This window comes from Lepidochelys olivacea (assembly GCF_965140295.1).
Source record: "Lepidochelys olivacea isolate rLepOli2 genome assembly, chromosome: 11".
Classification (NCBI taxonomy): Eukaryota; Metazoa; Chordata; order Testudines; family Cheloniidae; genus Lepidochelys; species Lepidochelys olivacea.
This window is the reverse complement of record NC_140421.1, coordinates 59,483,725-59,510,927: the sequence shown is the minus strand read 5'-3', so window position 1 is coordinate 59,510,927 and position 27,203 is coordinate 59,483,725. Positions and strand designations below refer to the sequence as shown.

The 27,203-nt window shown below is 41.4% G+C and overlaps 2 protein-coding genes across 6 annotated transcripts; one reads left to right on the top strand and one right to left on the bottom strand.

Moving 5' to 3' along the window:
* On the bottom strand, window positions 1-12,841 carry NIF3L1 (NGG1 interacting factor 3 like 1). Of its 4 annotated transcripts, none has more exons than XM_084642825.1 (7): window positions 12,654-12,841; window positions 10,474-10,917; window positions 7,894-8,059; window positions 6,724-6,850; window positions 6,121-6,259; window positions 3,503-3,586; window positions 1-1,033 (listed from the first exon to the last, which is right to left on the bottom strand). In XM_084642825.1, exons 2-7 carry the CDS (start codon window positions 10,907-10,909, stop codon window positions 849-851), a joined length of 1,137 nt encoding a protein of 378 aa, XP_084498951.1. In that variant the 5' UTR covers window positions 10,910-10,917; window positions 12,654-12,841; the 3' UTR covers window positions 1-848. The 4 variants fall into 4 exon arrangements, with proteins under 4 accessions (XP_084498951.1, XP_084498953.1, XP_084498954.1 ...); XM_084642827.1 differs by having other exon boundaries at window positions 12,710-12,836; XM_084642828.1 differs by lacking the exon at window positions 12,654-12,841 and adding an exon at window positions 12,257-12,390.
* Window positions 12,233-26,699, top strand: PPIL3 (peptidylprolyl isomerase like 3). 2 transcript variants are annotated; one of them, XM_084642829.1, is made up of 7 exons: window positions 12,233-12,372; window positions 13,923-13,968; window positions 15,608-15,682; window positions 22,065-22,158; window positions 22,889-22,956; window positions 23,469-23,587; window positions 25,739-26,699. In XM_084642829.1, exons 2-7 carry the CDS (start codon window positions 13,966-13,968, stop codon window positions 25,863-25,865), a joined length of 486 nt encoding a protein of 161 aa, XP_084498955.1. In that variant the 5' UTR covers window positions 12,233-12,372; window positions 13,923-13,965; the 3' UTR covers window positions 25,866-26,699. The 2 variants fall into 2 exon arrangements, with proteins under 2 accessions (XP_084498955.1, XP_084498956.1); XM_084642830.1 differs by lacking the exon at window positions 15,608-15,682.
* Window positions 26,700-27,203: the final 504 nt, after the last annotated feature.

Here is a 27,203-nt window from a genome sequence, read left to right as displayed (position 1 = left end):
TGAGAGAGATTATTTTTACTAAGTCCAGTCTCTTACATGCACTAAAGAAGGATGTGTCCATTTTAATTTAAAGTCTTGGAAACATTTTTAGTTTGAATATAAATATTTCCCTGCTTGTCTACAGTCCAAACGTGTGAAACCTGAAGCGTTTCCTTTCATTTTCAAAGTTTGACTGAACTATAAAGTAAGTGATCAACATTTATGGTGAAAAGACATTATTTCAATGTAAGTAATCCTGCAGTGTTAGGCACATAGGTGAAAAAATCTGCTTTTTAAAGATGACAAATTAAAAGTGATATATATAATTAGGTTAAGGGAACAAGTTGGAATTTCCCAATTCTTGTGATGGAAGAACCTTAATGCAACACAAAGGATTACCATATTTGTACCAAATGCCAAAATCTTGTTCCACATTTTTTATATAGTTTGCTGTGCATTAGCAGTATTCAGAATCAATGATCAATGTTAACAGGAGTTCCACTCCCTAAAACATAAGTCACTTGTACTGATAATTAGGGACATATTCTAATACTGGGGGGTGCTATGAAACAAAGATGCATAGGCTTGATGTCATCAATCTATATTGTTCTTGCTGGATTACTTAGTTACATTCTCATGATCCCATCCCTACTGAGTGCAGCAAGAAGTAATCTTCAAGAAATAGTGTGTCAGTCCAAAATTAACATTCTTTTACCTGATAGATTTTTACCTCTCCTACACTTTGGGGAATGTATTGTACAGTTATTCTGGACTGCACTAGTTCAGAGCATCTTAATCAAGTTTGCACTTGCATTAAGTCGGTGGTGGGGGACACACTCTGGACTCCATGCTGTGACTCTTGCTTTCTTCTATATCACCTGAAGAGGGTCTCTGTCTCTCTCTGACACAACGATAGTGATCTTATTCTCTAAGTGTGTAGCCAGCATATCTCGCAACTCTGACAGAAAGCCTCGCTCAGTGTTACTGTGCTCACACAGAATCACACTTATCCCTTTGGCAACAGCATCCAGTACTTCATGGTGGGACATCTCTCCTGCCAGAATGAGAAGAGATACCATGTAGATTAGCTATTTAGACCTGCATCATTTGTAGTTCATTGTAAGTAAATATATTTAAAAAGTCTCTGCTCCTGTGGAAGAGTAGTGTTGCAAAAATACTATGTTGTTCCATTTTCTAGAATACAGTCCTATAGAGAACTATGGAAATATGTTTCCCACAAAAGGAGAAATGTGATGCAGATTGTGATATTCATCACTATACAAGAGTGCTCTTTTTAAAGAATTCATGTATGTTAACTTTACAGAATTGTTTACCTTAAATGACCTCAAACACTTCATTACATAAAATTTAAGAGTATTTGCCCCCACAACCCCCACCTCTGCAGGAATTTTTACTCTTACTATTTTTCCCTCACCTCCATCCAGTGGAGACTTATTTTTATATTTACATTCTCAATAGTACACTAATATTCTGATGTAGTTTTCTAAAATCTGTCATTAACCCTAATAATTTAGACCTATTTTTTTAAATAAGTCTAACTTTCTATGTGTTTATATAATCCATCTACATGGAGGGCCCTCGCTCCTAGTGCACCTCTGCAGGCCTGGTGCAGCACCACCATTGTGTCTCTACCTCAGTTTACCCTAGTGGACTTCAGTAAGTCCAGTGAGGCTGATGTATACTGAACAGTGCTCCTTCAGGGTCTAGTTTTTCACCCACAGCTGGAACTTTTCTACAAATTCCCCCAGCATCTCTAGCTAGAAGGGGAAGGGACTGAGTTAAGTGGAGTTGATAGACTAAGGTTATGTCTAGGTCCCTTACCAGCGAGGCTCTCTTGACCAGGAACCCTCTTCTGGAGCCACAGCTTCTTATTAGCTGGGGGAAGTTACCCTATGACACCATTCCAGGTGAGTCTGCATTACTATGTAGTTCTTTGTCCTGCAATGGCTGAAATTATCTTTCCCAGGCACTTTCCAGAGACCTCCTGAGGATTTAACCAATTAGGAACTTTTTCTACCTCCACCCACGTTAGAGCTTGGATTTACACAGCATCTTTCAGACACCAAGTATCCTACTGTACCTTATAAAGCAATATTAGATACTGGAAGTGCAGTGACTATATGTGCAAACAAACCAGACAGTTTGCTTTTCACACAGCACTGGCTGTTGAAGGATGTCTTGCTTATGTGATGTAATTGCCTTTCTGTATGTCTGTACAGCACCTACCACATTTTAGGCACTAATGTAATACCAGTAATTCTAGCTGATGTTTTGAAATGTTTAATTGAAAACTGTGTTAGAACAACTTGATATGTTCTACAGGGTGCATCTTTTGGTTTGGATTTTGTGCTGGGAGAGCCAGGTTGGGAAGAATGAAGGTGAGTTGCCCAGCTTTAGGAATATGGGGCTACACACAGTCCAGAAGGTCGTGGATTTCCAGGTTTACAGGTTAAAACTGAATAGCTAGATCTAACAGAAGGAAGATCTAGCTGTAACCTGGAGAGAAGAAAGGTTTCATGTCCATCTAGCAGACTACAGAATCCTCCTAACTTCTTCCACAACACTAATCACCTATGTGATTGGTCTCATGTGTGTATGGTAAGAGTCACCTACATATCTCAGAGTGAACTGCTCACATATAGGAAGAACAGGTTATAAGGATGCTGGAATTGAAGCTGGGAACCAGTGTGGCAGAAAGACATGATTTTTAAATTAGACACTTCAAAATTAAACACACAAAACCAACAAATGAACATCCTGCTAATGAAACATATGCTTAGCCTCACGCTGATCACTTTGCTTCCCCTACTCCTCTCTTTTTTCTTTTTAGAGTGGAAGCTCTTTGGGGTTGTAGACGGTCTTCCTCTCACATTTTGGGAGCTACTGCAATCTAGATTATTACCATCTCATAAAGAAAAATGCTATGTTAAGAAGCTTAGATGAGGATTAAGTTTTTACTGTAGGTCTCCTCCTAGATTTAGTCCCTGAACTTTGCAACTGACTGCACCATGTGGAGTTCCTTTTAAGTCAGTGGGGCTCCACACAGTCATGCACCCTTGCGCCTTCAGTTGCAAGACTGGAGCCTTTTTGTTTATTTCTTAAAGTTAGTTATTTCAAAAGCCCATCATTTACTCTTAATGATTAGAAAGACGTAGCCCACAATTTTGTTAGACTTGAATTGTTTGCATGTATACACATCTAATACAAGCATCTGCACTAAGATGGGATGACTGACAAATTCCCCATGGACACTGGGCTACAATCTTGAACAGAGTCTCTCCTACATTTGACATCTTTATCATAGGTTACGAGGTGGTCAATCTAGCACTGGACCTGCATTGTTGCTTGTAGGATTTATTTGTTCTTTTAGTAACTAACTGATTCCTTGCCGTTTGCAATTATACCACATTCTTCTTCACAGCTGGATTCCTCAGCAACTAATCAGATTGCTCTTTCTAGTGACGATTTTATAAAGCTAAGTATGGAACAACAAGTCTCATACCAGTGAGATAGAGGTCGGCTTCCACACCCTGCAGGACGCTGCTCCCAGAGCCAGCACACAGAGCAGCCACCTTCACTTTGGTTTCTGCAAGACAGCAAGTGCCACAATTAAACTGCCTTCCTACCCCTCAGACTTGATGCTGGCTTCAAAACAGATAAATGCAGTGCCTACCCTTGTCTTGGTCGTACACCCAATGGAAATTTGTTGGGTGCTGGGAGGGGATATTAGTTTGGAGGAGGTGTATGGGCCACTAACTGGGAATGCAGCAAAAAGCCATGGTCTCTGTAAACTAGTGATGGATGGACAGCTCCTCTTCACTAGCAGGAACCTTCTCCAGTTGATGTGTGGAGAAAAGAGGAAATTGCTACACAGTGGCTGGTTCTTGACCACTGCAGTTTAAGTTTTCATCTGTTGAAGTGTCTTATTAGTAATGAATAAAATGATCTCATATGTATATGGCAAGAACAAGCCAATGGGAGCTGGAGGGGGTAGTGCCTGTGGGCAAGAGCCATGCAGAGCCGGACCTGCTACTGGCTGCTTACAGGGTGCAGCATGGTCCACGGTGCCAGAACAGGTAGGAAGCCTGCCTTAGCACCCCCACTATGCTGCTGACTGGGAGCTGCCTGAGGTAAGCCCACACCCCAATCCGCTGCCCCAGCCCAGAGCCCCCTCCCACACTCTGAACCCTTCATTCCTGGCCCCACCCTACAGCCCTCACCCCTGTACCCAAACGCCTCTGTCCCAGCTCCATTGGATCATAGACATCAACAATTTTCTTCAACTGGGTCGCCAGAAAAAAAGTTTGAAAACCACTGGTCTATACTGAATTAGGGACTTTAAAACACTGAGCATGGTTTAGGAATACAGCTGCTAATCTCGATAGTTTTTTAATAAGACTTGCCTTTCTCAGGGATAATACCAAAAACTAAGACAAGCTTTCCCAATTATTCAGTCTCACAAGTTACCCTGTTTGAAGGGAGGCAATTGCGGTTTAGGACAAGTAACTGGATCAAGAGGACCTGAGTTGTATTCTAGGTTCTGCTACTGATTTGCTGTTTGATCCTGGGCAAGTCCTTTCTCTATGCCTCAGTTTCTCCTCTCACAAAACATGGATATTGTAGGATAAGTATAAAATAAAACAAATTAAAGTTAGCTTAAGTTTGGTTTAAAAAAATAACATTTGCTTTATAGTTTGTGGCTCGTAGGGAGAAGGCCCCCAACAGAAGGTAAAAGAAGGCTGTGAAAATAAAGAGCTGCAGTAACAAAAAAGAAAACAAACTGTCTTTAAAAAACAAACAAACAAGCCCAAACCTTCCCACTGTTTTGCTTGTAAGCAAGGAGTGGCAGAGAAAATAAAAATGGGAAAAAAGAGGGCATAAATCTTACCTAATTTAAAACTGAAAATAAGTGTAAATTGCCTCAAATTGGCTTTTAGCTAATGTCAGTAATTGGCAATTACAACACCATTTGTTTGTGAAAGGGTATAAAAAGTAAATTCTTAAAGGGTTCATAGCTAATAGCTGCCTGACCAGGTTGAAGTCAACCAATATGGGTCTAAGCAGCCCTGGGATTAGCCCACTTGTAAGCATCTTAATCAAATGCGTAATGTTTTGTTATTGTTTGGATGTAGTAAATTGCTTATGTAGGCTTTTTAGGCATGTTTAAAACAATTGTATAAATATCATTTGACCTTTGAATTTAATAAAATGTTGTTTTAAAATAATGGTTAAATTAGTGTTTGGTGGTTTCCCATATCAATATTAATAATGCCAACAGATATGTACATATTTTTGTATGGTACTATACAAGTATACTGTATTCTTACTATTTCAAGGAGAAGTTAAATCTCAATTCATCATGTAAGAGTTTCTAGAATATTACCTTCAAGGTGGCATGTCTGTGTTTGTCCCCAAAAGTCTTGGGAAAGACCCTATAACAGGAGGTGCTATTGTACAACTCATGGAAAAAGACAGCTCATGCTGTTTATATGCTCTCTCCCTCACAGTGATAACCAGTGTAACACAAAATTCACTGTTAAAATTCAGACTATATTAGAAAAGGAGTCCCTACAACAGGGGTCGGCTGCCTTCAGCACACGGCCCATCAGGGTAATCTGTTGGTGGGCCCTGAGACATTTTGTTTACGTTGATTGCCTGCAGACACGCAGGGACACGCACACCCCTACCTCCCAGTGGCTGTGGTTCACCCTTCCCAGCCACTAGGAGCTGCTGGAAGCAGCAGGCTGCAGGGATGTGCTGGCCGCTACTTCCCCAAGCTCCCATTGGCCAGGAATGGCCAACTGTGGTCACTGGGAGCTGTGGATGGTCAACATACAAAATGTCTTGCAGCTCACCAGCGGATTACCCTGATGGGCTGCATGCCAAAGGTTGCCGACCCCTGCTCTAGAATATATGTAGTATAATAACTACTAAAACCAGTTCTTCTTTAGACCCACCTGGTACTAGGAAGCATATCTGTCCTACAGGAGAGATAATACACCAGTAATATATATATATATTATATATATATTATATTATATATTATATAATATAATATATATGTATTTATGGGGCACTAATTATAGTGGAAAAATCAAACACACTTGTGGACTTGTTTACCTAACGTCTTCCCCATTCCCAGGGCCAGGCGTATGTAAGGCAGCCTTAGATGGCTTTTGATTCGTTCAGTCAAGGCTGACAGGGAGACTGGCTCACTCAGCGTGCATAGGCGTCCCATTCCAGTATGTGGAAGCAGAGGCTGCGGAGAAGCAGAAGTTTAAAAAATTACTGTGAATGTGCTCCCTGCAGCTGTTCACATCACCTTTTACTCTAACAGGAACTGACATCTAGACACCACAGTGCTGAGTACAGGGGGAGTAATTAAACATAGAAAGTCAGTTTCTGAGTGCTTTACAAAAGAAAGATACATATGATATTGCAAAGGACTAGGTAACAGGTTGGCCACATCTACACTAACTATTAGTTGAAGTGCTACTGTAGGTCACAATCATTTTCACAGATTTAGAAAGTAAATGCTTTCAAGTCCCTCAAGGTCACTGTTAAGGCAAACTGATAGAGGCATCTCAGGGAAACTTGCATTGCTGCTGATAGTGCTGTATCTGGTCTGTGAGTAGAGGATTTCCGTGTCCAGGGCTATCAACCTGGTGCCTTTCACAAGCACTAAATTCATGGAAAGAGGAATTGGTATGGGAATTCTGTTACCTTCTGTAATAACATTATTTCAGTCTTGTGATAAAGAAGGCTGTTCCGTGACAATAATGCCACCACCTCCAGCAGCGCCTTCTGGGTGCAGTTCAAACTGACTCGTGTCTGCTCCTCACCTTCAGCCCTGAGAAATGACAGCATTTTTGGTGTTTACTAAGAAAACAGAATTTCAGAATCTAGTTAATGGAATAACTCTATCACAGAAGAAAGAAAAAGGAGATGTGGTACCAGACCAACACACTACTATAAAAGAAACATACAGCTTAATGGAGATGCGGGAATTAAGCCAAACTGCTCCCATCAAACTGAATGACAAAATTGTTCCTCTCCATCTCTGCAATTGGACTGGTACCTGTAACTTCTTGAGTTACTAGCCACCCTTTAATCCCAGTTTGTACTTAATATTAAATTTAGACTTTGTGGAGCAAACTGAATGCAAATTCTTTCGGCCCAAAGAAACACTACAGAAGGGTCACATGTTCTGTTTAGTCTCAATGCCATTAGCATCCATGTTTAAAATTTTTTCCACAAAGGTTATTTTCACTGTTCTCACAAAAGCAGATTGGAATTTCAATACTTGGTAATAAAAACGGCTTCTTTAAAAGGAAAGACTATCCATCTTGTTCAGTCAGTTCTTCTCACTCCAAACAAATTGTGAAATGGATTTGAAAATGAGATTTTTAAGGTTTCCTTATGGCACGAAGGCCACTTTTTAGCTTCCACCTGAAGGTAAAGTTCAGTTTCATACAAAAAGCTATTCCCACTATATCCACATACCACTTGGCCCACACATTAACCATCTCCTTATTATTGAGGTCACTACACTTTAAGTTAAATAACTTCCCTCATTAAGTCCTGACACAGAAGGCTGTACCTGAGGAAGTCAGATTTATCATCAAATGCATCCAAGTCCACCAACTATGAACATAAAAACCAGTGCCTGAAGAATACCCAGAGAAACTGATAATAGTAAAATAATCTCGATCTCCATCTTAAAGGCCCACTATCCCACCATGGTAAAAACTTTCAATAAGAAGTTATATCATCTTATCCAGACCTTAGATAGTCACCTGTATATTATTTCCCATTATTGTAGTTTGCATCTTAAGAAACACCTTTCCCTTTTCAAAGCAACAGAAGAAAACAACAGAGAACCATGCACAGTACCTGGCAGGGAGAGTAATGAGAGATGAAATCTCTGGGATCCCTCGCATGCTAGATAGGATTGTCTCCAGGTGCTCAGTATGGTCCACACTGAATTCCACCCGGTGAGTGCCCTCAGTTGGGTAGCTGGGAGCCATTGATGGGTGTAGTGGGACAGTGGTACAGGCACCTGAGAAAACAACATGCAGTACAGAAATTTAACAGCTTTGCAAAATTGTACTGGTCCACTCAACCACAGAAGATATTATTTTTGTGGCAGGTGAATAAAATAGCATTATTTTTTTCTTTATCATCATCAGCATAACTATGGGCAAGCAGATTTTGTTCTTGTGTTGGTAAATTGCCATAATTATTTTGCAAGGCCGGTTTATGGTCAGACACAAGTCTCAACTTATTTTTATGATCTGTAGTAAACTGTTCAACAGCTTGATGATGATGATAATAGCATTTGTAGTGCTTTTAATCTAAAGATCTCACGTGGTTTATAAAGTGGGTAAGCACTATTATCGCCATTTCACAGATGAGGAAACTGAAGCACTGAGATGTGAAGTGACATGACCCAGGTCACAAAATGAGTCAATAGCAGAGAAAGAATTAGAACCCACTTCTCCTGACACCAACAGTGGTCCCCTAAGCCATGCTGTCTCCGATGGACTGAATCTGTTTTAAGTACGTGTAGGCTAATGCTAACATATTATTTGTATTGTGTTATGTTATTGTCTAGCGGCCACAGTGCTAAGTATTGTATAAACACAAAGATGTACTGTACAAAACCTGCCTTAGAGAGCCAACTACTGAAAATATAGTACCAATGATTCCTGAACCATTTTTCAGTGTAAAGAATAAAAATCTAGGAGGTTTCATGTAGCTAAAATACTGTATAAGTGGCTAAACTTTGCACTTTACAAAAGCTTGTCTGTGCCCAAGAGTGCATTATACATGCAGAACTCAATTTTAACTCTTTATAAAAACAGAAGAAAGTTTACTTTTTTCTAACTTAAAATAAGGATTGCTGGGAGGGAGGGAGAATGATTTATTAAGTATCAATGGATATGTTTCTTTTAATGTTCTTACACCCTAAACATATGAAAGGAACCACTCTTATTATCCAGGAGACACCAGAGCACATCCAGTGATCTGTGGCTTAAACTATTGTAGTCAAGTTACCCACCAAATGTGCTCAAATGGTTCTGTTCTCATACACTTGATAACAGAACTATAGACATTACAGATGGAAAAGACCTATAAGGCTCATCCCCCAGAGGCTGGTTCAGGATTGTTTCTTACAATATATTTTTCTAGCACTTTTTCTAGTTTAGTGTTAAATGCCAGTATACTTGCCTCTGCATACTGGTTGGAGTGCCTTATTAAATAACACCTAGCATTCATGAGCATGCGGGACACTTTGCCTTTTAGTCCCAATCACGTCACATCTTTGTGATAACTACAACAATTGCTCACAGTTGCTTGGTAGGAAGGACAGTCTGATGGTCAAGGCACTTGAACTAAGACTCAGGAAACCTAGGTTCAGTTCTCACTTCACAGGCTTCCTGCCTATTTATAGATTCCGAGACCACTGAAATCATCTGGTCTCCTACATAACACAGGCCATAGAACCGACCTTATGTGGCTCCTAGACTGTATCTTTTAGAAAAACATCCAGTCTTGATTTAAAAATAGTTAATGATGGAGAATTCATTACAACCCTTCATCATTTTTTTCCAATGGTTAATTACTCTCCATGTGAAAAAAAAAATGCCTTATTTCCAGTTTGATCTTGGACAAATCACAATCTGTTCTGGGCCTCAGTTCCATAATATTTCCCTATGTCCCAGACATGCTGCAAGGATGAAATCCATCAATGGTTCAGAGGTGCTCAGATACCATATGACGGGGTCACATACTTAAAAGTATTAAAGAATGTATACATTTTTAGCGGACAGTGAAATTTACATGCTGTGCTTTTTGGGTGAAAAAATAAGTACTCCATCACGGGCTCCCATCTTTTCACTAAGGTGGAACCAAGGATGAGATCCAAGATTATATGATCAGCCAGCCAGTGGTCCACAGACCAGTTTGGAAATTCTGCCTTAAAAGTTCTCTCTCTCAGGTCAGAGCTGAGTCATATTTATCGTACAATGTGGGAAAGTTTACTCTGTGGATAAATAAGAGACTTAATTTATGAACTTTGGTTTCTAGAGCTATCTGGAACTTTTTACCAACATATGATTATGTATGGTGGCCAGTACATCCCTTGGTCCGCGCCACTTCCAGCAGCTCCCATTGGCCTGGAGCAGCGAACTGCGGCCAGTGGGAGCCGCGATCAGCTGAACCTGTGGACGTGGCAGGTAAACAAACCGGCCTGGCCCAGCAGGGGCTTTCCCTGCACAAGCGGCGGAACAAGTCTGGGAACCACTGATTTAGATTACTTTAAAATTATGAAAAAACACACTTTTAAAAAAATAAACTCAAATCATGCATATAAGCACCTGGGAAAACTGATAAAGACATTTCTCATAGACTTACACTGTATTGTTAAAGAGCAATTTAAATTGAGTATCAGTTAAAAAAGGGGTATCTCACCAAGTCCTTTGGCTAGCCAGTTATTGACTCCATGAGGTATGGCATCATATGCTGTGTGTGGAGAGTAAATGCCGACTCTGTGTTCCAAAGCCTGGATCACAAGACGCTCTTTCCAGGTTTTCCATGTAATGCGCTTGAGTGCTCGGAATATGGGTGGGTGGTAAGAGAGGATAAGATCTGCCTTCCTCTGCAATGCCTCCTGCATTACTTCCTCTGTAAGGTCATTAGTTAGGAAGAGTGTGCTCACAGTATGGGGTGGGCTCGGTTCTACCAGCAGTCCTACATTGTCCCAGCTTTCAGCCAGAGAGAGTGAAGCAAAGTCATCCAAGGAGGAAACTAGAGCTTTTAGATCCATGAAGGAGCGTGAAGGCAAGACAAGCAAAGGCTGGATGCACTGGAGAGGTCGGCGAATCAGGTGCACACAGGACAGCAGCATGCATATATCTAAAGAGGCAAAACATAATTAGGGATGTTGGGGGATAGGGCAGAAATTTAAGATAATTCTGAGTTAAACATCAATGTCTGAGCATTCAGACTGGCCAACATCCAGCCCAGGTATGAAAACACCTCCACTTGGGCATCTCATTCAATATTTTTCAATAGAGATGGAAATGGAAGTGTTTTGGAACAAATTGATAACTTAAAGTGGTCAGTTACAGGGCCAGATGGTATTCACCCAAGAGTTCTGAAGAAACTCAGATATGAAACTGAAGAACTACTAACCGCGGTATGTATCCTATTGCTTAAATCGGCCTCTGTACCAGATGACTGGAGGATGCCAATTTTTTAAAAGGGCCCAGAGGCGATCCTGGCAATTAGAGGCTGATAAGCCTAACTGCAGTACCAGGCAAATTGGTGTAGTAAAGAACAGAATTATCAGACACATGGGTGAACATGATATGTTGGGGACAAGTCAACACAGCTTTTGATCAGACGGTAACGGCAACAAGAACTGCTAGCCACCAGGGGGGAAAATGTGCCATTCTTTGCTCTCCAACATTGATGAACGCTGCATATGAGACAGAGGTAGACACTAACAAAACTCTTACAGAAGCAACCAGGGCTACTTTAAACACATGCAGCACAAGAGATCTTGGGATCCTGAGCTTTTGTGGTCTTGGGCAGACTTAAATAACAAGTCATGGGCAGAGCAATCCTTCTCTCAGCTCAATGTCTTTGAAAATCTTAAGGCTGAATTTGCAAACCCCATCATAAAGATAAACTTTTACTTCGTCTTCTAGTGTTGAAACTAGTCTTCCTTCCTCTACTTTCACACCCCTTTAACACAGGGGTTAGCAGCACAATGGTACCCTGCTGAACTCCTGTTTCAGGCTCTCTGCAGTCTGGGGAAGATGGGGCAGGCTCGGCCATGTTCCCATGCTTTTACTGCGCACCCATAAGGGCTAGAAAAGCTACCTGATCTAGCAACACTGCCTAGGTAAGACAAGCTGTGGCTATGCCACCACAGGGACGCCACTGGCTGGTCTGGGGAGCCTGGGTTTCCACAGGGAGCAGAGCCAGGGAAGAAGCTATGACAGAGAGTGTGGGGCTCCGCTCCTGCCCCCAGGCTAGGGCTCCTGCTCGGGCCAGTGGTGCCACGGGGAAGGGCGCTATGACCCGACCCCCGCGGCGCGCAGCCCGGCCGCGCTGACAGCCCTCGCTTGGGGCAGCGTCAGCGCCTCTGTCCGGGGGCGGGCCCCTCAGGCGGGCCCGTCCCCTGCCAGGCAGGGCAGCCCCCAAGATCCGGCCCGGCAGCCCCCCGGGCGCACCGACACCCACCTACCTCGGCCCGGCTGGGACTGGCGGCGCCTCGCTGAAAAGCGCCCCCGCCCCGCGCGGGGCCTGGTCCGTCTGCGAAGCGGCCCCTTCCGCTGGGCCTGCACCGAGCGCGGGAAGCAGGTGAGCGGGCGGCTGCGGCGCTCGGGGGCTGGGCCCCTCCCGGGGCGCCGGGGTAGCCGGGCGGGAGGCCCCAGTTCCCCTGCAGCGGCCCCTCAGCTGGGCTGACCAGCCCCTGCCCCGGGCCGAGCGGCTCTGGGGCAGCCCCGTGGAGCCTGAGTCGTTAAGGGCTTGGCCCCCTCGGCCCAGCCCTCGCTCTCCGGCTGAGCCGCTTTGTCTCTGGACCCCCAGCAGTCAGCCCGGTCCGAGGAGGGAGCGGGCTGGTCGCTGCCTCCATCTCTAACCTTTGCTTGTGATGGGTGGTTGCTCTCAAAAGTCCCCGTGCTGGGCCATAACAGACCTTGCGTTGCTCGGTATCAGACTTCGTCCCGAGGGGCGAACGGGAATTGGTCCCTGAACATAACATGGGTAGTTACTTGGGTGCAAGTGATCACAGCCTAATTTCCTTTATGTGCCAGCAATAGTGCCCTGACCACCGGAAATAGCTGTCTACTATACTGGGTGCTTTAAAAGGCCCACTTTCCCAAAGCTGAAAGCAACCATGAGCATAATTGAGTGTGGGAGGAAAAATGTAACCTTAAAAATGTGAACTGTAATAAAGAGTTGTTTAAGAATGTTTTATCTGATGCCCAAATAAACCACAATTCCACAGTCACATAAGCGGCTAAGAGGACAAATACAATCCTGGAATATATGAGCTGGGAAATGTCATAATTAGGGAGGTTGTATTATGTCTGTACGTTACTGAGACTTGGCCACTCTTCAAAAAGGATACAAAAAAATTGGAAAGTATTTAGAAAAAAGCTAGGAGAATGATTAGAGGTCTGGAAAACCTTCCTTACACAGAGGTACTCAAGAGATCATCTGTAGTTTGTTGAAGAAAAAGTTAAGAAGTGAATTGCTCACGGTTCACAAATACCTGTATGAGGAGATTTCTTATAGTAAACAGCCCTTTAAACTAGCAGAAAAAGACATAGTGAGATCCAGGGACTGGAAGCTGAAGCTAGACAAATTCAGACACAGATTTTTAACAGTGACTAATTAAAATTGTTCCAATGGCTTTCTAGAAAGGTGGTAGGTTCTCTATTGTTTGCAGTCTTTAAGTGAAGACTAAATCTCAGTTTCGTTAAAAGTTATGCTCTAGCTCAAACAGAAGTTATGGGATTGATGCAAGAATTATTGAGAGCTGTTCTTTGGCCTGTATTATGCAGGAGGGCAGACTAGATCATAATGATCCCTTTTGGCTTTAAAAAAAATCTATGAATCTTCTCTTTAAATCGAACAGTTGCAATCTCTTCAGGCTCTCATCATATGGAAGTTTTTCTATATATTGATTTGTTTATAAAAATACTTTGTTCAATTAATTTCTAGTTCTCTAAGTGGTGGGTAGTTTATGTAATATACATAAGATGCTTATGAACAGGTTGATCTGAACACTACTGTAAAAATCCATAGTGCAATCACTTGTATAGTTTCACTGACCACCTAAAAGATTCTAGAATTTTTAAAGGAGGTGGTGAAGAAAAACTAAAATAAATGTGTTTTCTTTGCAGGAAACCATTTGACTTGTCTGCATTGGACTCCTAACAAAAAGACATGGTGAGACAGGCAGTTTTTAGATATATTTTTAAATTTTATGAATCTAGTATTGAGAACTGGAGAGCAGCTCTGAATCCCAAATAATCCCACAATTTAGTTTATTGTAAAGAACTTGTGATGTAAAGCTCAGCTACCCATTTAATTGATTTCTGTCCAGTGTGCTGTTGAAAAGTGAATATGTCAGTTTTACTATTTCATGAGATTAGGTAGTGCATTAGTCTTCTGCTGCTAGATTCACTAGCACTAAATTCAAATTCTGGTTTGGATAATGATTTTGGTCATCTCATTTGGTCTCTGTTCCCACATAAAACTGTGTTAAGGGTGTAAATACATATCTGTGATCTGAGTACATATTACCCTTTTAAGAATGTTAAGAGTTTAAAAAATGGAAAGAATTTAAAACCCAGGAAATAAAGTGTAAGGTTACATTTCTCAAACAAGATAGATACACAAACTTCTTTTATTGTGGCTCCATAGAGATCACAGCCAATTGTCTTCCCTTCTTTCTATATAAAGTATGGAAACATGCACCACAGAACATTGGTTTTGTAATTTTTTGTGTACATGTATGTCTCTACTAGTAAGCGTGATGCTTTGTCACCACATTAATATAGTTCTTTCAATGTAAGTGCTGTGATTTTGTGATCTGGGTGAAGAGAGGCATGATGGCTTTGTGTGTAACACTTGGATAACTGTGATCTGGCACACCCATCTGTCTGAAAACTTGTGTATCCCATTGCTTATTCTCAACCCCCCAAAAAACATTCCCTCCCATATACACAAAATACATTGTGAATAATCCAGAGCACAGACTGACTCATGTGAGTAACACTACTGATTTGTTTTTATTTTTTTCCCCTTTCAACTGAATCTTTGAGAAAATTGCGCTTTGCAGCCACCACCTTTCAGAGGAAGGACTTATATAAAACACTTTTTGCAGCCCGTCAGTGCTAACTCAACAGAAAGATTGCAAGTCAGTGACATGAGGCACTTGTTCCTATCTACTATAGACTGACTGAGTGCATGTACTACCATCTCATGGAATGAAACTGGGAGGAACTTGGGTCTTCAGCATGGGTGTGCTGAGATATGACTGACTAGGCTATTTTTTCTCTCATCTTTGAGCTGAAAGTGTTGGTCTGGTTCACAGAGATGAAAAAATATATGCAGCTGAGCTTTGTTATTACTCTGAAGAATACCTTGTTAGTTCTTTTTAATTACAGGCCTTATTCACATGAGGTCCAATCTCTTCCTGTTGTCTTCACTAGGGATGTGAGCAGGTCCATGGGACACCGTCTCACTCCTCAGAGTGATGCTTGGCGACAGCACAACGAGAAAAGCTCTGAGCATTAATCTTGTTCTCAGTTTTACTGACAACTTTTTTTTAAACTAACTTCTGGATGTAGCTCAGCTTTTTTGTGTCTGTGAGATCCCATGCTTACGGGCTCAGGGAATTCACTTGATTTAGGAACAAATCCAGATTTTGGTCTCCATCTTAACTTCACATACACAGACAGTTAGCTGGAAATGGAAATGCATTTATATTCCCAGGGTGACTAGTGAATAGAGCAGAGTTGGTAGCTTTCAGTCTTTGATTTTGAGTCAAAATTCTGGTTTAATTTTTTTTCCTTCCCTTCAGGCTGTCACACTACACACTGATGTGGGAGATATTAAAATAGAGATATTCTGTGAGCGAACACCTAAGGCCTGTGAAGTGAGTAATATGACAAGACTGGGACTGTTTAGCATTGAGAGGAGACAGATAAGATGGGACATGACAGAAACAAAATAATGAATGGTATAGAGAAAGTAAATTTCGGATGTTTCCATTTATCCTTTTGCATCATATGAGAACATTCAGTGGATGTGAAAAGGAACAAATATAAAACTTATACCAGGAGAACTTTTCATACAGTGCATAATTAACCTGTGGAATTCATTGCCACAAGATATCATTAAAGCCAAGAGTTTAATAAGATTAGACATTTATATGGAAAATGAAAACACTATTACATTAGACAGAATACAAATGTAAAAGAGATGTAAACCTTCATGCTTCTAGGCATAAGATAATCACTGTCAAGGATTAGGAAGAAAACTCCTCTATCGGCAAATTATTCCATGATTGCCCATGATGGGGCTTCTTGCACCTTAGATTCATAGATATTTAGGCCAGAAGGGACCATTATGATCATCTAGTCTGACCTCCTGCACAATGCAGGCCACAGAATTTCATCCACCACTCCTAAAAAAGACCTCACACCTATATCTGTGCTATTGAAGTCCTCAAATTGTAGTTTGAAGACCTCAAGGAGCAGAGAATCCTCCAGCAAGTGACCCGTGCCCCATGCTACAGAGGAAGGCGAAAAACCTTCAGGGCCTTCCAATCTGCCCTGGAGGAAAATTCCTTCCCGACCCCAAATATGGCGATCAGCTAAACCCTGAGCATATGGGCAAGATTCATCAGCCAGATACTACAGAAAATTCTTTCCCGGGTAACTTGGATCTTACCCCATCTAAAAACCCATCACAGGCCATTGGGCCTATTTACCATGAATATTTAATTACCAAAACCATGTTATCCCATCATACCATCTCCTCCATAAACTTATCGAGTTTAATCTTAAAGCAAGATAGATCTTTTGCCCCCACTACTTCCCTCGGAAGGCTATTCCAAAACTTCACTCCTCTGATGGTTAGAAACCTTCGTCTAATTTCTAATCTAAATTTCCTAGTGGCCAGTTTATATCCATTTGTTCTTGTGTCCACATTGGTACTGAGTTTAAATAATTCCTCTCCCTCTCTGGTATTTATCCCTCTGATATATTTATAGAGAGCAATCATATCTCCCCTCAACCTTCTTTTAGTTAGGCTAAACAAGCCAAGCTCCCTGAGTCTCCTTTCATAAGACAAGTTTTCCATTCCTCGGATCATCCTAGTAGCCCTTCTCTGTACCTGTTCCAGTTTGAATTCATCCTTTATAAACATGGGAGACCAGAACTGCACACAGTATTCCAGGTGAGGTCTCACCAGTGCCTTATATAACGGTACTAAAACCTCCTTATCCCTACTGGAAATACCTCTCCTGATGCATCCCAAGACGACATTAGCTTTTTTCACAGCCATATCACATTGGCAGCTCATAGTCATCCTATGATCAACCAATACTCCAAGGTCCTTTTCCTCCTCCGTTACTTCTAGTTGATGCGTCCCTAGCTTATAACTAAAATTCTTGTTATTAATCCCTAAATGCATGACCTTACACTTCTCACTATTAAATTTCATCCTATTCCTATTACTCCAGTTTACAAGGTCATCCAGATCCTCCTGTAGGGTATCCCTGTCCTTCTCTAAATTAGCAATACCTCCCAGCTTTGTATCATCTGCAAACTTTATTAGCACACTCCCACTTTTTGTGCCCAGGTCAGTAATAAAAAGATTAAATAAGATTGGTCCCAAAACTGATCCTTGAGGAACTCCACTGGTAACCTCCCTCCAACTTGACAGTTCACCTTTCAGTAGGACCCGTTGTAGTCTCCCCTTTAACCAATTCCCTATCCACCTTTCAATTTTCCTATTGATGCCCATCTTATCCAATTTAACTAATAATTCCCCATGTGGCACAGTATCAAACGCCTTACTAAAATCTAAGTAAATTAGATCCACTGCGTTTCCTTTATCTAAAAAATCTGTTACTCTCTCAAAGAAGGAGATCAGGTTGGTTTGGCACGATCTACCTTTTGTAAAACCATGTTGTATTTTGTCCCATTTACCATTGACTTCAATGTCCTTAACTACCTTCTCCTTCAAAATTTTTTCCAAGACCTTGCATACTACAGATGTCAAACTAACAGGCCTGTAATTACCCGGATCACTTTTTTTCCCTTTCTTAAAAATAGGAACTATGTTAGCAATTCTCCAATCATATGGTACAACCCCTGAGTTTACAGATTCATTAAAAATTCTTGCTAATGGGCTTGCAATTTCTTGTGCCAATTCTTTTAATATTCTTGGATGAAGATTATCTGGGCCCCCTGATTTAGTCCCATTAAGCTGTTTGAGTTTCGCTTCTACCTCAGATATGGTGATGTCTACCTCCATATCCTCATTCCCATTTATCATGCTACCATTATCCCTAAGATCCTCTTTAGTCTTATTAAAGACTGAGGCAAAGTATTTGTTTAGATATTGGGCCATGCCTAGATTATCCTTGACCTCCACTCCATCCTCAGTTTTTAGCGGTCCCACTTCTTCTTTCTTTGTTTTCTTCCTATTTATATGACTATAGAACCTTTTACTATTGTTTTTAATTCCCTTTGCAAGGTCCAACTCTACTTGACTTTTAGCCTGTCTCACTTTATCCCTACATATTCTGACCTCAATAAGGTAGCTTTCCTTACTGATCCCTCCCTTCTTCCACTCCCTATATGCTTTCTGCTTTTTCTTAATTACCTCTCTAAGATGCTTGCTCATCCAGCTTGGTCTACAACTCCTGCCTATGAATTTTTTCCCCTTTCTTGGGATGCAGGCTTCCGATAGCTTCTGCAGCTTTAATTTAAAATAATCCCAGGCCTCCTCTACCTTTAAACCCATAAATTCTTCAGTCCAATCCACTTCCCTAACTAATTTCCTTAATTTTTGAAAGTCAGCCCTTTTGAAATCAAAAACCCTAGTTGCAGATTTATTTTTGTTAATCCTTCCATTCAGTTTGAACTGAATTAGCTCATGATCACTTGAGCCAAGATTATCCCCTACAACCATTTCCTCTATGAGGTCCTCATTACTCACCAAGACCAAATCTAAAATGGCATCCCCTCTAGTCGGTTCAGCAACTACTTGCTGAAGGAATCCATCAGCTATCGCATCTAGGAAAATCTGAGCCCTATTATTATTACTAGCACTCGTCGTCCAGTCTATATCTGGGAAGTTAAAGTCTCCCATGATCACACAGTTTCCATTAGTATTTACTGTATTAAAAACATTAAAAAGGGCTCTATCCATATCCAAATTAGATCCCGGCGGTCTATAGCACACCCCAAGCACTATCCCAGGGGAGGCTCTAATAGTTTTCTTCCCCAATTTAATTGTTGCCCAGACAGACTCAGTCATATCCATTTCATCGCTTCTTATTTCTTTACATTCTATCTCATCATTGATATACAGTGCTACTCCACCACCTTTACCTTTATTTCGGTCTTTCCTAAACAGCACATACCCTTCAATACCTGTAGCCCAGTCATGACTACTATTCCACCAGGTCTCTGTTATACCTATAATATCTGGTTTCACTTCCTGCACCAGTAACTCTAGTTCCTCCATTTTGTTACCTAGGCTCCTTGCATTAGTGTACAAACATCTTAATTTTTGCTGTTTGGCCTCACTCACATTCTGTACCCTATTAGGCACGGTTATTTTACTACCAGTATAACCTATTAGACTTGTATCTACACTGCCCTTCCTCCTACCTACAGCTGTATCCACTCTTACTTCATTTTCTTTCCACTCTATGCTAAATTCTGGCGTGGAGATTACCTGGACATCTCCCAACCATCTCCCCCAAATTCCTAGTTTAAAGCTCTCTTAATCAGTTGTGCCAGCCTCCATCCTAGAAGTCTATTTCCTTCCCTACTCAGATGAAGTCCATCCCGAGAGAACTGTCCTCTATCCATGAATGCCTCCCAATGACCATACATCCCAAAGCCCTCCTTATAGCACCACTGCCTAAGCCATCTATTGATAGTCATAATCTTGTCACACCTTTGTTGCCCTTCTCTAGGAACAGGCAGAATCCCACTAAAGATCACCTGAGCCTCAATTTCCTTAAGCGTCCTCCCCAGCCTAGCATAGTCTCCCTTAATACTTTCCAGCGAGAATCTAGCCGTATCATTTGTTCCCACATGAAGGATAATTAGGGGATTCTTTCCCGCTCCCTTTAGAATCCTTTTCAACCTCAGGTTTACATCCCATATCTTAGCACCTGGAAGACAGCACACCCTCCTATTTTCTGGATCAGCTCTGGTTACAGGCCTATCTATTCTTCTCAGTAAAGAGTCCCCAATCACATAGACCTGCCTTTTCCTAGTGACGGTGCTATTCTCCAGTCTATCCCCTGTTCCCTCTGGCTGCAAGTTCTTTCCATTCCCATTCTCCCTTGTAATCCTTTTTAACCCATCCTGTATCCTCCTGGGGCTCATATTTGGTGTAATCTCCATTAACTCTTCCCCTTTTCCTATAGGACTAACCGCTCTTCTCTTCTTCCTTGCCCTGTCACCTTCAGTGACTACCTGCTGAGCCCCTTCTTCATTTTCCAACTCTGCAAACCTATTCTGAAGCTCTATTTCTCCTTCACTAGCCCGTCTTTTCCTCTGCCTAGTTCTTTTAGTCACATGCTTCCACTGACCACTTTCCTCACCCAGTCTCCCCTCAGAATTCCCTAGTCCTGCTTCCATCTGCAAGTCTGAGCTTTTCCCTTCAGATACCTCATGTCTTTGCTCCATAATCTGCTCAAACCCCTTCCTAAACTCTACCAGACTTTCCACCTGCATCTCCAAACCTCTGATCTTTTCCTCCATCAGCTCTATCAGACGGCATTTCATGCAGACAAAACTCTTACCAGGTGCCCCCTCCAGGATCATGTACATACCACAGCTTCCACATCCAGTCATCTTCATTGTGTCATCTGCTACATGGGTCACTCCCACTGCCACCTCTGAATCTGTCATAGCCTTCCCACCTAAATCCTGTTAATCTGGGAAACACAAACCACACCAAAACACCACCACCCACAGCAAAACCAAACCCCACACAAGCACCACAAGACAAACTCCCACTCAAACTCCCCTGTTTACAGCTCTGTTTGCTAGCTCCTGTGCCACTGCCTGACTGGCTGCTACCTTTATAGGACCCCTAGTCAGTGAAGCCTCGCCCCCTAATCAGGGCTCAGCTTCTCTCCCAGTACAAAGCCCCTACAAGCCTCTACACATACAGATACTACCAATACAAAACCAAACAAACACAAATACCTTCTCCTCCAACAGAACTCCCACTCAAACTCCCCTGTTTACAGCTCTGTTTGCTAGCTCCTGTGCCGCTGCAGCTGTCTGTGACAGCTTCTTTAGCATCTAATACCGGCCATTACCAGAGATGGGATACTGGACTAGATGGACTAGTGTAGAACCCTGCAGTGGGACCAGGATCCCATGGGTCCCGCAGGACCTGCTGCCATAATAACAGGAGTGGGATTAAAAATAGTCTCTAGTATGGCATTTCTTATGTTCCTAATTATGGCCCTGAACCCAAACATATTTACACATGCTTAATTTGAAGCAGCAAGAGTAGTTCAGTTACTTCAGTTAGACTACTCACAGCTCCTAGAGTTAAGTACACTCATAAATCTTTGCACAATAGGAGCCTATCTATGGAAAATAGGTTTATAGGACCCTCAATCTAACTCAGCTTCCTAACAAGAGACCCCACTTTGTAATGTTCTGTTACCAGCGTACATGGAAGAATAAAAAAGATAAAATGAGTTTAAAAACAAAAGGGGAGAGAGAGAGAGAAAAAAACTTGGCCATCTTACCTTTTTCCTGGTTTGGGGTTGGGTTTTTTTGCAAAACTTTGCCTTTTACTAAATTAGTCTTGGGCAGTCCCAGTCTGAATATAAATAAAACACTATAGTAGAGTGTTTTTTCATGTAATGTGACCAACTGTTTGTGTCCATTAGATATTTTTTCCCCCTCTATATAGTGTCTGCAGAAAACCACCAATCCTGATGCATTGGTTTTGGTGTAAAAGGTTTCAGTCTACTTTTTATTGTTACTGGCACAGTTAGTATTTTTGGTAAGTCTTTAAGGAGGAAGGGAGAGGTGATGAGGGATCATGGAAAACTTATTTTTTTTAAATGTATTTCAATAACCAGGAGCAGTCTGAGATAACACAGTGATAGCATACTATGCTCACAATACAAACCAAAGCTGGAAGGGTTAATTTTATTCCTGTCACCCTTGAGTGTTCCTCTCAGAATAACATAATGTGTCCAGCACAGAACATGTTACTGCTGGACTGCTTCTTACTGAGCACTCTTGCTCTTCCTATAGAACTTCCTGGCTCTTTGTGCTAGTAACTACTACAATGGCTGCATATTTCACCGGAATATCAAAGGATTCATGGTGCAGACAGGGGATCCAACAGGTAAATCCTTCCATTAATATCTGGTATATTGAGCCCTTTCTCAAAGGTGGGAGGCAAGATAAGTAACACAACGCTGTAGTGATGAGAGCGACTTTCATGATCTGGGTACTTTCAGATAAGTTGCTATTCACTCTGGATTTAAAATATTAATTCTAGTCATAAGCTAATTACATCTTCAGTTCACTGTACAAATTTTAATCCTCTCAATCAGCATTCTGTGCCTAGTATTATCTCCATGATCATTTGCTGTGATTTGACAGCTAATCAGTGGGAGATCCAGCATTTGAATGCAAAGATTCCTGTTTCCCATGCTTGTGACCAGGTCACACTGCCTCTGAACACTGTCTGTGTGGCATTTAGGACTATGATTCAGAAAGTGTCTGCTATTTGAAGGAAAGCCTGGTTCACGTCTATTGCTGTTTGCTGTCATATTAATTTGAATTTGGGAATATCTCAGTCTTTTGTTCTCTTGCTCTAAGTTATTATTTATTTAAATTGCAGTAGCACCCATATGTTCCAATTGGGATCAGGTCCTCATTGTTTGTACAGCATCTAACACACACACGAAAACCTGATTCCCTGCCTCAGACAGCTTACAGGCTATCTAGAGTTTTAACTGTAACTTAAGAAACCAATATTCTGTTTCAAAATTTTTTGAAAATGACTGTGATAGGAGATTCTTTCTCAACCCTGAGAAGAAAGTAATCCATCCCTGTCACTACTTCCTCAGGCTCTGGGAAAGGAGGTAACAGCATTTGGGGCAGGAAATTTGAAGATGAATATAGTGAACACCTAAAGGTATTTCTGTGCTCTTCAATATACTATTGATGTTTCTTCACATGAATTCAGTCTCAAGAGCAAGAGACGATCAATGTTGCATAGTATTGGGATTAAATAACGGTTTTGAAAATATGTTAATTAAAGTCCAAGCCCACAGTAAGATAATGGGAGGCTTGTTATTGAAGTGGGGTACTGGAGAGTTTCAGTAGTTTGGGAAATGTAGAGTTAGGGCTGCTTCTCTCTGTGGAGGGTGAGGTGGGGAAGTTTTGTATTGGTCTAAGGTGATTTTCACGCATCCTTGTGGGAGGGGTGAAAGGGAGACATCTGACATGGCAGAGTCAGATCTGAGGGGCTAGTTGCGGATCACAAAGGAGGGTTTTGGCAACTGGGAGGGAGTCAGATTTTGTTGTCTATTGTAATAAAGATTGGGAGTCAGAATGCTAGGTAACTAAGCCCTGGCTGTCGGCTGCAGTCATGCATTCACAGAATATGTATGTATGCGTTTTCTTCCATTTCTACTTCTCTTTTAGCACAGTGTCCGCGGTGTCGTTTCCATGGCAAACAATGGCCCAAACACCAATGGATCTCAGTTCTTCATTACATACGGCAAACAGCCACACCTTGATATGAAGTATACTGTCTTTGGGAAGTAAGTGACCCAGCAGTGTGCCTCCTCATGATACAGTATGAAGGGCAAGGATACACCAGGGCAACTGTAGTAGAAATCTATAGTCCTGTTACAGCAGAAACCTGTACAAGTCTTGGCTACATAAGTGTGAACTGTGACTGACTTCTTTAGATACTACATAAGGTTGTTGTACTGTATTTTAAAAGACATAAGCAAAGTATTTTTCACTTTTAATTATAATTGCCCCTTTAAAATAGGTGAATATCTTTATTACCCAGGCACACACTAGTTTATTATGTAGAATTGTTTCTGGACACAGTCTCTGGATGTGGAAATTACAGAATGAGGTAATCATACCACAAGTCAATATTTTATGAAATGTGCTGCAGTTATTAATTTTCCATGGAAAATGTTTATAAATTATAGCATTACAAATGTGTATCCTGATCTGCAAACCCCTTTCTCTCACAAGTAGTCACACTGAATTGAGTAGAATTGCTTGTAGGATTGGACCTCTAATTATTTTGTTTGTCTTGTGCAATGAGGGTCTGAATGGCATATTTTTGGTAAACTATGTGTGCTTTACCAGCTATGCTGTAAGTCCAATTATACTTCTGTTGGGCTTATTTTAGCTTCTGAGAGATAAGAACGTACATGTTGATGGGCCCAAGAGATCTCAGAAGTCAGAGATTTAAACTAACGTACTAAAACTGAAACTTTCCTTTCAAATATATATCAAAGAGTAGCTTTCCATGGAGTCTGACATTCAGGTTGAATAGAAAAAGGGAAAAAAATCTTGTGAATTGTTGTTGGTCCTGTTTGAGTGCTGGGGGGCTACTGGAATATATTTCTTTTGGGAAAGAGCACTGTTATGCATGGCATTTTGGGGGATGAAACTTTAAAGAATTACAAGGACTACATACACAAATTGAAAAGAAAATGTAGGCCCAACTTGGGGCCTATTAGTATTGACAGTGTCTGTAAGTTTCTCTCTTTTGGTTTGTAGCATTTCCCTCTTTGGTCATCACTACAATTTTGCATACCGGTCCTCCTTTTCATTTTAAAGGGAGAAATAAACCAGCATGGGATATTTTTGAGAGCTGAATATTTAATTTATTCACATGAAGTGAGGCTTCATGAATTTATCCTAATAGTATGGGGAATGAAACTGCTAGGAGAAACACTGCTTTATCTCCCAGCAGTGAAAACAATATTTTTTTCCTTTGATCTTTCAGTTATAGTCATCTAGGCATAGGTGTTACTTTTTTACCTACTGTTGTTACAAGTATCACAGAGAAACATGGTTTTTATATTAATGTTGTCCTCATAGTATTTTGGATGTTTCCTTACCTCTTTCTCAGATGGTCATAGTAACAGTTGTTTAAAGAGTTGTAAGGTATCTATTAGTGTTAAGTTGCTTTCTCATGTCACCTTTCCAGCTTGGACAGAAACCCAGAAGTATAAACTCTACCTCTAAATTTATCCTGTAGTAAATCAGTATCTAGAATGTCCCAGAGCTATCAGATTTATGTGGTCAGTAATGGTTAGTACCGCTCCTGCCTCTGTGTCAGAACATTATTGATTAGAATCTGTCATCCATGGCCTGATTCCCCAGTCAGAGGACATGAGTAATTCCCAGTGAAGTCCAATTTGATGAGTATCTTGCTAGAGTAGTTTTAAATGCCATGATCAGTCTGACCAACCTCTCGGGAATCCTCTCAGGCAATTTATAGCTATGGAGTGAAAGGGTTGGGTTGAATTGTGATATCGCAAAGTCAATGGGAGTTACTTGTATCCTGTTTGTGGGGAGGAAAAATCATAACCCAGTTTGGGTGTCATATTAAGTGCTGACAGGGCAGGGGAAAGGAGCATGCTGTCCTTTAAATGGAACTTTAGATCTCTCTGGCTACCCAAGTGGAAATTAAAAGGACTGTGGCACCCTCCCACGAGTCATACGTGGCCACTCAAAATTCTCTTTCACAATAGGTTATTATGTCCAGGGGACATTAAATTACTAGTAAACTCATAATAGCTATCTTACTTTCTTACTCAGTCCTTGCATGGCAGGTACCTTAATTCACTGTAAATTGCTTTGGAATACCGAGACTATGAAAGGAAAGGTGGGCCTTTCATTACAAGAGAATTCTCATGATTGTTCTGCTTTCTTTCCAGGGTAATTGATGGTCTGGAGACCCTAGATGAGCTGGAGAAGCTCCCAGTGAATGAGAAAACCTACCGACCTCTTAACGATGTTCACATTAAGGATGTCACAATTCATGCCAACCCTTTGGCTTCATAGACATAAAGTGCCTCGACAGATTCCTGAGAAGCTGGTCAGACTGACTTCTACTCATAGTGTTGATGTGACACTAAAAAGGTGTTAGTTAATTTGGATCAGACCTTTACTGCTTGAATGCAGGACTTTCAGGAGCTGACAGCATCAGGCAGGGTCCAAAGGGGAGCCTCAAATGGGGTTTTCAAATGGTAGTTCCAGCTATTCCAGACAGTCTGCCAAGGCTCTGATTTATGAACTTTTAGTACTGAACATGACAGTACTGAACATGACAGTGTAACATTCTAGTGTGCAATCCAGACTAATGAGGCACTGTGTCACCCCTGCCCTCTAACCTAGGATGCCCTTTCCAATGCCTCGCTGCTGTAGGCTCCAGCCTGGACTGGTCACTAACAGCCTCCAGCATGCAAGTCACTGCCAGCTATGTCTGTGTGCGTGCTGCAGCCAGCCAGCCATAACTTGGCTCTTACCAGCCTGGGCTATACTGCAGCCGAACACACTCCAAGTCTTAGATTCCACCCTCCCCACCCCCTCTCAGAAATGTATGTCCTATATTGCCCAGGCTTCTCCTGGACAATACAAGTTTATAAAAAGTCCATTATTTGCTTTTAATAGAAATAATATTCACATAACTTGCCATCCCAAATGGAGTTTCCCAGACACTTCAGTTTACACACACTGGATTAAATAAAACAAGTTTATTAACTACACAGAGAGATTTAAGTTAGTACAAGTAATGAGGCATAAAAATCAGAAATGGTTACAAGGAAATAAAGTTAAAACGCTACTGGTGCCTAACTGAACACACTATATCTGATTAAAGCAAAATTTCTCACCACATGCTTTCAGCAGTCTTACTGACCAAACTTCTTAGGTCAGGACTCCTTCTCCAGTCCAATGTCTATGTCCCTTATTCCTTCGGGTGCAGTGAATTGATGGGCAGAGAGATGGGGGGGATATTTTGAGGTGTTTGTCCTTCCTTTTTAGAGTGTCAGTCCCCCTCTTGAAAAACTTCCAGCAGAGATTCAGGAGACAAAGAATCTATAGGGCAGGATGGTCGTTGCTACTTTGTCCCTCACCTGTTTGAATGCCCTTTGTTTCCCTTCCTGTTTGATGATTCTGTTTACCGCTTAAATGCAGATTAAGCAGAGCATACATTCCTTTGTTTGAGACAGACCTGTTTGCCAACCTCAGTCTGGAACATGAATTAATAACACCATACAGTGGAATCTCATGACTTCACATGCAGTGTTGCCACACATTTTATCAGGATGATAATAACCAGGAAATTATGAGTTTTTAAATGATACTATACAAGATATTGTGCAAAGATTTACAATCGGA

Excerpts from the sequence above, each read along its gene's own strand:
- NIF3L1 (XM_084642825.1), bottom strand. The coding sequence starts at position 10,909 with ATGCTGCTGTCCTGTGTGCACCTGATTCGCCGACCTCTCCAGTGCATC. Across the intron at positions 8,060-10,473 it reads CTGGCTAGCCAAAGGACTTG|GTGCCTGTACCACTGTCCCA; the intron begins GTGAGATACCCC and ends TTGTTTTCTCAG. Across the intron at positions 3,587-6,120 it reads GGGAATGGGGAAGACGTTAG|AAACCAAAGTGAAGGTGGCT; the intron begins GTAAACAAGTCC and ends GCTGTCTTGCAG.
- PPIL3 (XM_084642829.1), top strand. Across the intron at positions 22,159-22,888 it reads GCAGACAGGGGATCCAACAG|GCTCTGGGAAAGGAGGTAAC; the intron begins GTAAATCCTTCC and ends CTACTTCCTCAG. Across the intron at positions 23,588-25,738 it reads AAGTATACTGTCTTTGGGAA|GGTAATTGATGGTCTGGAGA; the intron begins GTAAGTGACCCA and ends CTTTCTTTCCAG.